The sequence below is a fragment of the Musa acuminata genome, chromosome BXJ2-9 (genome assembly GCF_036884655.1).
Source record: "Musa acuminata AAA Group cultivar baxijiao chromosome BXJ2-9, Cavendish_Baxijiao_AAA, whole genome shotgun sequence".
NCBI lineage: Eukaryota > Viridiplantae > Streptophyta > Magnoliopsida > Zingiberales > Musaceae > Musa > Musa acuminata.
The window spans coordinates 5,434,731-5,447,840 of NC_088346.1; the positions used below are offsets into that span (position 1 = coordinate 5,434,731).

Sequence of the window (13,110 nt, forward strand, 5' to 3'; positions counted from 1 at the left end):
CATGGTGACTGCTGTTCATCATGGTTTCATGAGACTTGGATGGCAACTCAATTGTAGAACTTGCTCTAAATTAATATCATCATTCTATGTAATTTCTCTAAGCCAGACAGCTTATTTTCTTAGTTTTCTGCACACACACACACAAAAAGCATTAAGAGTGGTGTAATTTCAGAAGAATACAAGGTAAAAAGAAAAATAAAATATCAGATAAACTAATTACAATATTTTCACTGAAAAATGGAGCCAAAAAGACAGAAACATCACACAGACATGAACACACTTGAAGAGGTCCCATGCACCACAAGCAATCTCTTTTGTCGTCATGTTCTTTTGCTGAATGATTAGAGGCACCGCTGCCATCGAACACACCACGAGATCTGCCTCTAGACCAAGTGGAGTACACAGCTTCCACTAGTTTCCTTCTCTTCTCCTGGATTTTTCTCTCTCTCTCTCTCTAGATCTGCACCCCTTCCGTTGCTCCACTTCTTCTTCTATCTTTCTCTCACGCGCTCGCCCGCTCAGGTGGCCGAGGAAGCTCGGAGACCGGAGACCGCCATCATCTCCTTCGATGCTCCATCAAAGCAGATTTGAGCTTCTGTTCTCCCATGACGAGCGCTGTGAGATCGTAGAGAAGGAACACCAGAACTGGCAACTCCACTGGTACGTGATTTATCTCTCTCTCTCTTTCTCTCTCTCTCTCTCTCTCTCTCCCCGAAGTTGTAGTTTTAGGAAAACTTGTTTTGTATGCTACGATCAGCTGCATAAGTTTGGAGATGAATCGAGTGTGTCATACGATCCGTGGGATAAGATGAAGAGTGCCAAGGAGTGACACAGAATGTGGTCGATAGAGAGGTCAAGAGGTTCGTTTAGCACACAGGTCAAACATAGGGGGAATGACACGAGGTGGGGCCACACAGTGGCCACGTGTGAGTTCGGTGCCAACGTGTTAGACCCAGATTGGCATATGGCGAAGGGTCCCACCGGCTGTCGGTGGGCTGCGCGAGCTTGCTTGCACGCATTTGCTGGGAAGGAACACTTTGTCTGGTTCTGATACGGCACACTCAATCTTCATACGTTAGTGAATCCAAACAGTAGATCTGCATAGGGAATCAAACGAAGAACCCTCCACAAATTAAGACTAAGAAGATTGAGATCAGCAATGCTTATAATCAGAGAATACTAACAGCAACAAGAAGAACAAAATTGATTTGTCTGAGTATGATCAATCCACTCTTGTTCTCACATTCTATGTTGATGTTGTTGTTTGTGTAAAGAGCAAATCTAGATATCTTGAAGAACACCTGAATACTTCGCATCAAATCTGCTTCGTTCTTCTGACTGACAGGGCTCATATGAGAGATTGATCACCGTTTAGGCCTTGATAGATGCAGGCATGGCCGGATTCCTCCACCCTTTCTTCCATCTCCTGAGCACTCTTCTTCTGCTAGCTTCTCTGCGAATCTCGAACTCCCAAGATGAGCAAGCCCAGGCGCTGCTGCATTTGAAGAGCACCCTAATTGACCCTGCAAATTTTCTCGAGACATGGAAGGAATCCAGTTCTCCATGCAGGTTTCTTGGTGTCACTTGTGACTCCACCTCTGGTGAGGTCACTGGGATCTCACTGCCAAGAAGTAATCTCTCTGGTGAGATCTCACCATCGATCGCCCTCCTCAGCAGCCTCACCACTCTTCTCCTGCAAGAGAATTCCATGTCGGGGACTGTTCCTGCGGAGCTGGCAAACTGCATGAATCTCCAGGTCCTCAACCTGTCTTCCAATAGCTTGACGGGCCAATTACCAGATCTCTCAGGCTTAAAGAACCTCAAAGTCCTTGATGTCTCGAGCAACAAGCTTTCCGGTAGCTTTCCACCATGGATCGGGAACTTGTCAGGCCTGGTTGAGCTCGGCCTGGCCGAGAACGACTTCGACGAGGGGGAGATTCCGCCAGGAATCGGGAACCTGAAGAACTTGACCTGGCTTTACATGGCGAACTGTAATCTAAGCGGAGAGATCCCGGACTCGGTATCCGAATTGTCCTCACTTGGCACACTCGATTTCTCTCAGAACAAACTCTCAGGACCATTACCAAAGGCAATCTCGAAGCTGCGCAAGCTGTTCAAGATCGAGCTCTACCAGAACAATCTAACTGGTGTGATACCTCCTGAGCTATCAGACCTCACTGAGCTCCGAGAGATCGATGTCTCCCGGAATCAGATCAGTGGGAGAATTCCAGCTGAAGTCGGCAGTCTCAAGAAGCTCACAGTGATCCAATTATACAGGAACGACTTCTGGGGTGAGCTCCCACGAGGCTTCGGTGACCTGCAGTTCCTCAGTGCATTCTCTATCTATGAGAACAGATTCTCCGGGGAGTTTCCTGCAAACTTTGGAAGATTCTCACCTCTGAACAGCTTTGACATCTCGGAGAACAACTTCTCCGGGCGGTTCCCCGGATTCTTGTGCCAAAACAACAACCTGCAGTTCCTGCTTGCCCTCGAGAACAAGTTCTCAGGTGCATTTCCGGATTCATATGCTAACTGTAAGACTCTGCGTAGGTTCAGGATCAGCCAGAATAGCTTCTCGGGTAGGCTTCCGAATGGGATTTGGGGACTGCCATTTGCGGTCATCATCGATGTATCGGACAATGGGTTCACCGGAAGAATACCTTCGGAGATAGGGAAGTCCACCAGCTTGAGCCAGCTCTCTGTGCGGAACAACAAGCTATCCGGTGAGATTCCAGCTGAGATTGGGAAGCTCTCACAGCTACAGAAGCTGTACGCATCCAACAACTCCCTCTCAGGTCGCATTCCATCTGAAATCGGCAGCCTGTACCAGTTGACAACTCTGCATTTGCAAGACAACGATCTTAGTGGATCCATACCATCAGAACTTGGACTGTGCAGCAGGCTGGTGGAGATAGATCTTTCACAGAACACATTGGGTGGTCGTATTCCGGGAACACTGTCCCAGTTGGCATCTCTCAACTCGATAAACCTTTCGCGGAACTTGATCACAGGTCCAATTCCAGATGGTTTGCAGTCTCTTAAGCTCAGCTCTATCGATTTCTCCGGTAACAAATTATCCGGAAGAGTTCCTCCCGGTCTTCTCGTGATAGCTGGAGAAGAAGCATTCTCTGGTAATCCAGCACTCTGCATCGATGGGAGATCAGGAAACAGATGGGATCCTGAATTGGGAATGTGCAGAGTAAGCAGCAAACACAGATATGTTTTCGGAAATAGAATGGTTTTCACAGCCCTTGTTTTCTCAGCACTGATCATATTTCTAGCTGGACTAGTGTTGGTGAGTTACAGGAGCTTGAAGCTTGATGAATCCATTAGAAATAAGGATCTTGATGAGTGCATGGAAGATGAGCCGGAGTGGAAAATTGAGTCATTTTATCCACTAGAACTGGATGCAGAAGAGATGTCGAATTTGGATGAAGAGCATTTGATTGGCAGTGGAAGCACTGGCAAAGTTTACAGATTGGATCTAAGGAACAGAAGCACGGTCGCCGTGAAGCAGCTGCTGAAGGGGAATGAAGCTAGAGTTTTCATGGCAGAAATGAACATACTAGGAAAGATCAGGCACAGGAACATACTGAAGCTTCATGCTTGCTTGACAAGAGGGGATCTTAGTCTCCTTGTGTTTGAGTTCATGCCCAATGGCAATCTTTATCACGCCCTTCGCCGCGAAGTAAAAGCTGGGGAGCCAGAGTTGGACTGGAACAAGCGCTACAAGATTGCCATGGGTGCAGCAAAGGGGATTATGTATCTTCACCATGACTGCTCCCCAGCCATAATTCACAGGGACATAAAATCCAACAACATACTGCTTGATGAGGACTATGAAGCTAAAATTGCCGACTTTGGGATCGCGAAAATAGCAGAGGAGTCAGATTCAAGCTGTTTTGCTGGCACGCATGGTTACATCGCTCCCGGTATGCTTGCTCTCCATCATCATATTACTTCTTTTCCTCTGGGCATCTAAAATTTGAATGCATAATTAGCCACCATTTTAGATTACACAATTATCAATTTAAAGGATCATATGCATTTCAACTTACTGATTCTGCTGGATTGTTTGATCTCAGAACTGGCATATTCAGTCAAGGTGACAGAAAAGAGTGATGTGTATAGCTTTGGTATAGTCTTGCTTGAATTGCTTACCGGGCATGGACCTGTTGAGCCTCAGTACGGTGAAGGCAAAGACATAGTCTACTGGGTTTCCACTCATCTCAATCAGCAAAATGCTTCAGAGATTTTGGACTCAAGAGTGTCAAGCCCTGCAGAAGAATGCATGATGAAGGTTCTGAAGGTTGCAATCCTGTGTACCACCAAGTTGCCAAATCTAAGACCTACCATGAGAGAGGTGGTCAATATGCTGATCGATGCAGATCCTTGCAATCTTGCTGCCAGGGAAAAGAACTACTACAAGAATCTTTAGCTTCCATGCCTCTGTGCCATGACTATGAGCTTTTAGATCTGTTCATGGCAGTTCAGAAACACCTGTCTTCCTTTCAATCAGCAAGTCAAGGACACAACTATTTCTTCAAAAGTCAAAAGAACAACAAGAACAATCATGGTTAGAAGTATCTCAATTGAATGGTTCAGTTTAGTAATATGGTTCAGTATGTGAAGTTTTCTTCGGTTTTGTTTATCTGTGTAATTATAACAAAACTCCAAAAAAAATTATCCTGTAATAAATGAATCTATTAATCTCTAGATTTTGATGCTATATTTTTTTCACCTTGTCATGAAGTTATGAGTCAAATTGTTTGTGTCCACAACAAAAATCTTGAAATATCTGAACTGAGGAGCTCTGGCTTGAACTTGCATAATCTGAATGCATTAAATGGCACTCCAACTGCTTGCTGATCCTTGCATAAAAATTCACTGTGAAGCTGATGCCGGCCTCTGCATCTTCAAATTGTTCCATATGGCCTGTGTATCAACATCTGCTTGACCTGCACTCCATTACAAGATCACTTCAAACTTCAATTTTGCGCTAAATAGGAAACACGGCTAATTATAGCTGAAGGATAGAAAGAGTATTATTTATCATACATTCTAAGTTGTCCTAACAGGACTGTATATAACCTTTCTTATGATAGCAGAAAAGAAAATCTCTCTTGCAGATATTTGGAATAGCTTGATATAGATAATGAATTGCCAATAATGATCAACAGACTACCTAAAAATGATCTTGATGAGTACTGAATGACCCACCTTTTCTCCTAATGGAGTTAGTTCTCTTTTTAGTGATTTCCATCCTATCATCAGAGTCATAATTAAGATAGGACAAAGAGAAGAAATCAGCATGTGGCACTAGCTCAAAAGTGATTAATGCTTTTAGGTGAAATTGATTTTGTTTAGTGCAAATTTAGCCACATTTTCCCCTAATGGATCTCCCTTTCCACCAGTCTCCCAATCAAAGATTACTACTACTAGCTTTAGCTATATTGGTGGTCTCTCCTGATGTTGATGCTAGTGCAGCAGTGGCACTCTATTTCCATCTATCTATCAGTAAACAAAAGTATCTGTCAAACAAAAAAATACTTCATCCAAGTCTAAGATTTCAAGTATTTCCTATTCCCTTCCAACCTCTGAAGACTTCTGCTATGGCAGGAAAAGAGAAGTAGATGGATAGTGAATTATCTTTTGAGACAACTGCAAACTAGAAAAGCAAATCAAAGGTCAATTATTTAGTGTGTGAAATGCCATAAAATAAGATCCATGATACCTAACACACTTTTGGACCATACAATAATTAATCAGCAGTTGGCAGAATCTTCCATAGTGCAGTACAGTTCTCTTGAACCTACAATGAAGAAGATGGTTGTTGTACTATGGACAACTTCACCCTTCTTGAACTTCTAGTAAGTCTCTCAAATGGTATAGAAATTTTGATTTCTTGTACTTGTCATGGTTATGTTACATTCTTTTACCTTTAAAATCAAAGAAGTTGATGCATCTAGTATAATCATATATCCAGTTTGATAGCACAGAAAAAGATCCATATAGTCCATCCCAAAGAAGTCAGCAAGCTTGCAGAGTACTCACATAAAACTAGTTGTTGTTTCACATCAGCAGCAAAGGAATATGATATCTTTCACTCAGAATTGTTCTCCCTCACATCACATGGCATGGCTTTGTGTACATTTCATCTCTAATACACAGTCTTGAAAGGGGCAGCTGCCTTGAGATTATGCACAATGTCTGCCACAGAACCAATGCTAGCAGCAACAGAGACAAGCAGGCAGAAGAAACTTAAGCCCTGCAGGGCAAACCACTTGAGTGCTCCCCTTTGGATCTTCTCCTGAGCCATGTGCATGCTCACCGGGAAGTAAACGGCCAGTGGCCAGAAGCCCAGAGCGCCTATCAGACCCAGAACAGCGTTGAAGAATGGCAGCAGCATGGCGACCAGCGTCGTGAACATGATGAAGATGGTCCTCGAGACGAGCTTCGACAGCGTGAAGCTCCACGAGCCACCAACTTCCATGAACGGCACTCGCACCGAGTAGGTCTTGCGGATGAACTTGTTGTCCGGCCACTGGAACAACAGGTAGTTCTCAAACCTGGCGAAGATTGGCTGCGCGTACACCTGAAAGGCATGCATTCAAGCAAACAGGTGGTGAGCCCACGGTTCCAGGAACGACCGAGAGGGAGGGCAATGGCTGCATCTTGTGCTCACCTGATATGCCCCGATGAGGTGGACGATGACACATATGTTGGCTATGTCGACGAGCCAAAAGGGTTCGTAGAAGCCGAACCCAGTTAGGATGTTGCCGGGAGCATCGTTACCGAATGCAGCGTACCCTATGCAGCCAAGAAGGAGGTAGAAAACGGTGGTGAGCCCAATCCCGTTGAACGTCGCCCTTTTCATCGATTTGTTCTCCGGAGGAGGTGACTTCAAGGTGTCCTACAGTCGATCAAACGTAGATGTTCTACCTGAATCCAAACAGAGGACGATGGAGGAGGAGTAGAAGTGAAAGAAGCTAAGCTAAGAACTCCACCTGGATCTCAATCAAGACATCAGCAAAAGTGTAAGCGAAAGCTACATTCCCCAGCGCGAGGAGCACATCGAACGCCTTGTCACTTGCGGCCACATCGCTGGTACCAGCCAACGTCCCCCTGAACTCACCATGAGAAGCCCACTTGCCCATGCACAGGCCGAGGCCGATGAAGGAGTACCCGAACGACGTCGCCACTGCGACCACCGACAGCCACGTTATGTTCTCCAAGCTGGGGAACTGAGACAACACCAGCTGGAAGAGGCCGAACACCACCATGAAGGTGTTGCCAGATGCGTCACATCTTGCGCTGTGCCCGTTCCGGTGGAAGCAATTCGCGCGCTTCACCGCGCTTCGGGAAGAAAGCAGAACACATCCTTCATCAAACATCAAACAAATCCAACTCCGATTCAACAGAACGAGCATCACACACTCACTCACATCATGCTCGTGCTGGCTGTAATGGTGTAGCCCACAAGAGTCCCCCAGAGGTTGACATACTGAGCACATCCACACAAGAACACATGCTTAGGACCTGCAGAGCAGAAGATGCAACAGTTGTGTCAGTCGCTCAGCTCCCACCAAAAGAAATCGAAGTGCTCGGTTCTCGAAGATTGTTACCCGAGTATGATCTGACTGCATCGATGTAGGCACGATTTACGGTTCCATCGACAGGATCTGGGAACCTGTAGCAGTTGGCAAGCAGAACCGCGGTGTAGTAGGTGACGCAGGAGAAGCCAAGGAGAACGAGAGGGCCGACGATCCACCCCAGCTGAGCAACACTCCATGCGAGCGCCAAAACACCGGAGCCGATCAGTGCAGCGACGATGTGGGCTGTCGCAGTCCACACAGTTCCTGCACTCGAGAGGGTTTGTCACACAAACAAGAAGCTCGTCATGCAAAGCATTGCAGGTGCCTGCATACCTCGTCTTTCATGGTCGCCATGCTCAATGTCCGTCACTGTGCTCTTCTCCATGGCCTCTCTTCTGCCCTGAACTGCGGCTAAAACCAGAAAGGAAGGAAGCTGAGACTACCAAACATGTGATGGAGAAGGCGCATTATATAGCAGCGCATGCAGCACATTGATTCTTCAACACGAAAGCTTCTGAGGCAAAGATCAGCGTGAAAGGAACAGAGGGGCTGCAGTTTGTTCAGTAAAGTGAAGGAAAAGAGTTGCATTATTAGAAGACAAGTAAAGCAATTGGATTCAGATCACTATGTAGGAGATGAATTCCATCAACCGATCAAACCTACTACTTTTGAGTAACTTCCACCATTAGAGTCCCACTTCATTGAAGCAAAAGACTCCAACATAAGTAGCTAAATTTAACTTATATGTCCTTTTAGATAGTCTTCTTCTTCTTCATCATCATCATCATCATCATCATCTTCTTCTTCTTCTTCTTCTTATTAAGGCATTGCATTTTGGACATCTTCTGTAAGATGTGTATTAATGAAAGAGATTTAAGATACAAACATAAGTATTTAGGAGTGGCAGCTCAAGTTGTAGTAAGATAAAAGAGCTTTTGGTCACCCCTTGGAAAGGTGAGTGTGGAGTCAAGCACTGCATGAAGTGGAGGGGCCATCCGAGAAAAGACCGGCCGTCGATGGCCAACGCAGACTGCACCAGCGACATAATTAAAAGCAGCAGAGAGTGATGCTGAAAGCCTCGCCTCAGCAAATTTGATGGATTGTGCTAACTCCCTCCTCTGTCTTTGTTGGATTCTCTGCTTGTTTCCATCAATATGGCTTGCAAGTTTTCCACAGAGGTCTCATCTGATATGTGATTCCCTCTCAAAAAGACTGCAAGATTGCGCAGATCCTGATCCAAACATGGAGATTTGAGAGTGATCCAAACTGGGGCAAATCTCAAGTTCTTTGAACTGATCCAAGTTCTTTGACATCCTCACCAGAGTACTACCGTACATACATACATCACAAACATGTCCTACATCTCAAAAGAAGGCAATAATGCAGGAAGAAGTGCTCGAGACCAAAAGGAAATGTTAGAGAATGTGGATATGGATCAAAGGCAGCTCAATGATGCACTTAAAAGGTGCAACCTGGAGCCATAAAATAGTTGTGGAGTGAATGCTTGAGGAGTAGGCAACAATATGCGATCAATAGGAGAAAAGAGCTTTTGCCACAATTAAGTTGGGTTGCAGAATACCCTTTGGGCGCCCCCTGACACTTCTTTCTCTTCTTCCAATTCTTTGACATTGTTTTGGTGCTTTTAGGCATGCGTTCTTCTCTGCAACTGAGGTTTGGTAGATACCAAAGCTCAACTGCAACTATTTGAATGATCACAGAACGTGTGATGGTTTTCTTTGCATTGAGGGCAGAATCAGGGACTCTACTGTCACCAAAATGTAGGACTCAAAGTGAACCTTTCTTCTCCCTTCATAAAAGTTGAATCATGTGGATCTAATTATATAATAGAGGAAGATAAGAAAAGAGAAGATCAGTACAGAAGCATATCATGGCACAGAAATCTCTCTGTCTTCAGCATGCCATGGATTTTGTTTGGTACTGAATAGATACATATACTAACAAGAGTTCCTTTAAATCCTAGTTTTCTGGCTGATAACTGAGGAGATACAAATCACATAAAATATTTTGAAGCAAAGCTTGGATAAATTCTTCAGCTTTTCAAGTTGATCTGCTAATTAAAAGAGAACAGAACTAAAAGAAGGAACAGCTGAGGAGCTCCAAAGGAAGAAGACATGTCAAATACCTGAGGGGTTCTAATCATCTCATCTAGATTATGTGCAGCAGATTGAAAAGAACAATACCTCTTTGGTAGCCTGGGATAAATTCAGTGTGTGTGTGCATGGAGTCATGCAATGACACCCAAGAACAGATACACATGGAGTATCATACTGCCAAGATATTGCACATTGTCTTGAGAAAGGACCTTTGGAATAGGAAGGAGAATTTGTTTTGGTATGACAGATGAATTGCAGAAGGATTCATTCTGTTGAATTATGATCAATCATTTATGTTGGAAGCAAACATGAATCCACAGGTTAAGATTACTGATTTGCCGGTAAATGGCAGGTGGTTTTTACCTCTTGCAGTGGCTGCATGCTGTCTCTCATCTGTGGCAAATGCCCAACATGCATCAGAAAAGCCTGATGAGGTGCTCTGAATTCCAAGCATAAGCTGCTGAATTTGAAGTTTGGTGTCATGTACTCGATATGACTCATTGTGTTGAATTGATCAAATTGATCATATCAACAGAAGCCTAAGAAAATAATATTCTTCAGAATATTTTTCTTGCTTCTTTCTATGGATAGAAACCTTCTACTCATTTTTACAGGATCTAAAATTTTATTTGTATTCTCAATAGAGTAGTCTCTAGGATTTGGTACTCATGATGTGATAGACCTTCAAAAAGAGAAACAATCGATCAAGAGGTTATAAACTATTTCATCTAATCAAATTCCTAAAACATAATCTCCATGACACAACAGATAACCTACAAGCACATAGAGAAATACAAGGAGCAACAAAAGGAGTTAGCAGATGATTTGATTCATATGCTTCATTTCTCCTGTCAGTGATTCAGTTGTTGCTTGTGATGAGTCTTTTGTGCCTCTCCTCCTGCAGCAAACATGCATTGAACTTACTGCTAATATATATTTGCAACTTAAACAAGAACTTAAAACCATATGCTTTCACTCAACCATACCTGCAGCAGCCTTCTTTCTGCCATGAGCAATGTAGAGCTTTTTCACAGAAGTAATAAACAACCTACACAAGCATAATTATGCTTCAATTATATCAAAAAGCATGCATTAATAATCATTTCATTCCATGAGAGAAAGAACTCATTGGAGCAAAGGCAAGTGAGCTCAAAATCACATACTCCCAGGGGATATCACCAACAAGCATCTGATCACCTTCACTATCTTCATAAAGCAGAACAAAGTCATCATCAGCAACCTCATCATCTTGTTCTCCTGAATTGTTTGAATAATTAGCTGAAAACAAAAAAGACAGAAAAGTTCACATATGATTCTTCCATGACTGACTCTCAAATGCTCTCATGCATATCAGGAAAAATGAAATGTTCACACTGGTTTTTTCTGTGATCAATATACAGAGCATTCTGATACCGTAAAATGTTTAATTATCATTGTGAATCTGATTTTTAAAAAATAATATAAAATTTATAATGATGATTAATAGTAGTTAGCCTAAGTTTTTTTTATATTTATTAATATAATTGGCTTCTATGAAGAAGGATGTTAACATTTGAAGACACACATAAGCCTTTAGGGGCAAATATGCTATTTTCAGAATTTTGAGGGGATAAATATGTAAAACTCCCTGTAAAGAATGGTAAATGGCCATAAGGTGTTCGACGTAAATCACACGCACAGAGCGGGGGTGGAAACCTGATCGCATCCGAGCTCCCGTACAGGAGAGGAAGTTGCGGAGCAACTTGGAGAGGGCGCGATAGAGCGACCGGTAGCTCTCATGGGCTCCCAGGTCGATCTTCCTGCCCACCACGTAGCCTTCCATGTTAACCTTCACGAACATCGCAGGTCTTGATCTCGATTCTGTCGTAAGCACTGTTGTTGCCTCTCTCTCTGTTAACTTTCGCCTCTTCGCGTCGTTCTCTCCGTCCATCCCGGGCTTCAGCAGGCTTAGATGCTTTCGAGAGGTTCGCACTGGCGGCCAGCCGACAAGCAGCGGCGGCGGCGGCGGCGGCGGCGGCGGCGTGGAAGACGAAGGATGCGCATCTCTGCTAGCACAAACAGCAATCCAAACAAGATAACTCAAAGATCATGCGACCGTCTTTTCATTGGATTTTGACTAAGTTATTGAGGAAGTCGGAGATTACTCTCAACTTATCTCTACCAAACCCTTCTATATAATTATTCATCACATTGTCAATCTATAGTGAGTTAGATTTCAATCCTAACTAAAAGTTTTCTTGTGATAGTTGAGATATGCATCATATTCTCGATATGACATGCACATTTCTCTAGTAGTCTCCTATCATGTTCTTCCTCAGACAACCGTCATCAAGAACACTCCATCATGAATGGTCAGAACAAAACCAACCATGCCAATTAAGTAGCAAGTACCCCCGAGGAAGAAGAGCAAGTGTTCATCTTACCAAAACTGCAGAGATGCATGGTGTAGGAGAAACCTATACCGACCTCGGCGCAGAAGAAGCTTGCTCGAAGACTGCCTTCTGCTGCCGAGCAGCGAGACTCCACGGGTGGATGAATCCGCTGTGGATCTCAGCTGGAAGCCACTCCTTAGCTCCTTGGTCTCTTCGGTGCACCACAAGGTTATCTCTGGTAGCTAAGAGTCCTCGGCACTCGCCGGAATCACCACCGCCAACGTTGCAGGCCATGACACCGGAAGAGATGCGAAGACTGAGCTCCAAGGGGTTCCGGAAACCATGGGCTGCTTCTGTGGCTTTATCTTGATCGTGAGCTCCTCCTCCCTCCTGTCTTCTGCTTGGAGGTTCAAACAGTATGGACTTCATGATCGACCTTCGCAGGAACGGCAGAGAAAGGTGATGCGATTAGGTTGGTTTGGTGGGTTTAAGAAGACATGCATCTCTCTCTCTCTCTCGTTTGAGCTTCGTTGAAGTGGTTGATGTACCAATGTAGTAGCATCATGAGAAAGGCTTGGAACTATGATTAGGTTAAGGACACCACAGGAGTTCATGCTTTTCTCACTGATCATTGCTGCTAGAGCTGCATGCATTAAGACATGGATGTGAAGCGTGATGTACTAATGTCCTGAACAGTTGGTAATAATTACTTGCAATTTCCAACAAAAGTTTGCTCATAGCTACAAACAATTATTACCCCAATAAAGACTTCATATAGAACACAATATATGTACTTATCAACTACTTTGATTAAAGAGGCATGATTAATGACACCAACACCACAATGGAGGGATTTCCTGGATCAACATAATCATGGAAAGTATAAATTTATTGTGCAATCAATTAAATCAAAACTATAACATGTCTTTCATTTCAAACAAATCTTAGCATCTTAATTATAAGTCTAGTGGCTGCTCTTTTTTTTGGGGGTGGGGGCAGAAATAAATAAAAAATACAGATCATTTTTTG

General features: G+C 43.8%; 3 protein-coding genes across 5 annotated transcripts; 1 reads left to right on the forward strand and 2 right to left on the reverse strand.

Moving 5' to 3' along the window:
• Positions 1–233: 233 nt before the first annotated feature.
• LOC103997460 (receptor protein-tyrosine kinase CEPR2) lies at positions 234–4,740 on the forward strand. Of its 2 annotated transcripts, none has more exons than XM_009418686.3 (3): positions 234–660; positions 1,346–3,932; positions 4,086–4,740. In XM_009418686.3, exons 2-3 carry the CDS (start codon positions 1,394–1,396, stop codon positions 4,436–4,438), a joined length of 2,892 nt encoding a protein of 963 aa, XP_009416961.2. In that variant the 5' UTR covers positions 234–660; positions 1,346–1,393; the 3' UTR covers positions 4,439–4,740. The 2 variants fall into 2 exon arrangements, with proteins under 2 accessions (XP_009416961.2, XP_064980994.1); XM_065124922.1 differs by having other exon boundaries at positions 352–660; positions 1,386–3,932.
• Positions 4,741–6,050: 1,310 nt separating this feature from the next.
• Positions 6,051–8,159, reverse strand: LOC135622767 (amino acid permease 6-like). Its single transcript, XM_065124923.1, has 6 exons — positions 7,929–8,159; positions 7,626–7,859; positions 7,446–7,539; positions 7,008–7,356; positions 6,686–6,913; positions 6,051–6,595 (listed from the first exon to the last, which is right to left on the reverse strand). The coding sequence occupies exons 1-6, from the start codon at positions 7,978–7,980 to the stop codon at positions 6,161–6,163; spliced, it is 1,392 nt and encodes a 463-aa protein (XP_064980995.1). The 5' UTR covers positions 7,981–8,159; the 3' UTR covers positions 6,051–6,160.
• A 1,573-nt stretch (positions 8,160–9,732) lies between these two features.
• LOC135622769 (auxin-responsive protein IAA25-like) lies at positions 9,733–12,888 on the reverse strand. Of its 2 annotated transcripts, none has more exons than XM_065124931.1 (5): positions 12,176–12,888; positions 11,405–11,754; positions 10,873–10,966; positions 10,696–10,757; positions 9,733–10,607 (listed from the first exon to the last, which is right to left on the reverse strand). In XM_065124931.1, the coding sequence occupies exons 1-5, from the start codon at positions 12,508–12,510 to the stop codon at positions 10,561–10,563; spliced, it is 888 nt and encodes a 295-aa protein (XP_064981003.1). In that variant the 5' UTR covers positions 12,511–12,888; the 3' UTR covers positions 9,733–10,560. The 2 variants fall into 2 exon arrangements, with proteins under 2 accessions (XP_064981003.1, XP_064981002.1); XM_065124930.1 differs by having other exon boundaries at positions 9,757–10,607; positions 10,873–10,987; positions 12,176–12,776.
• Positions 12,889–13,110: the final 222 nt, after the last annotated feature.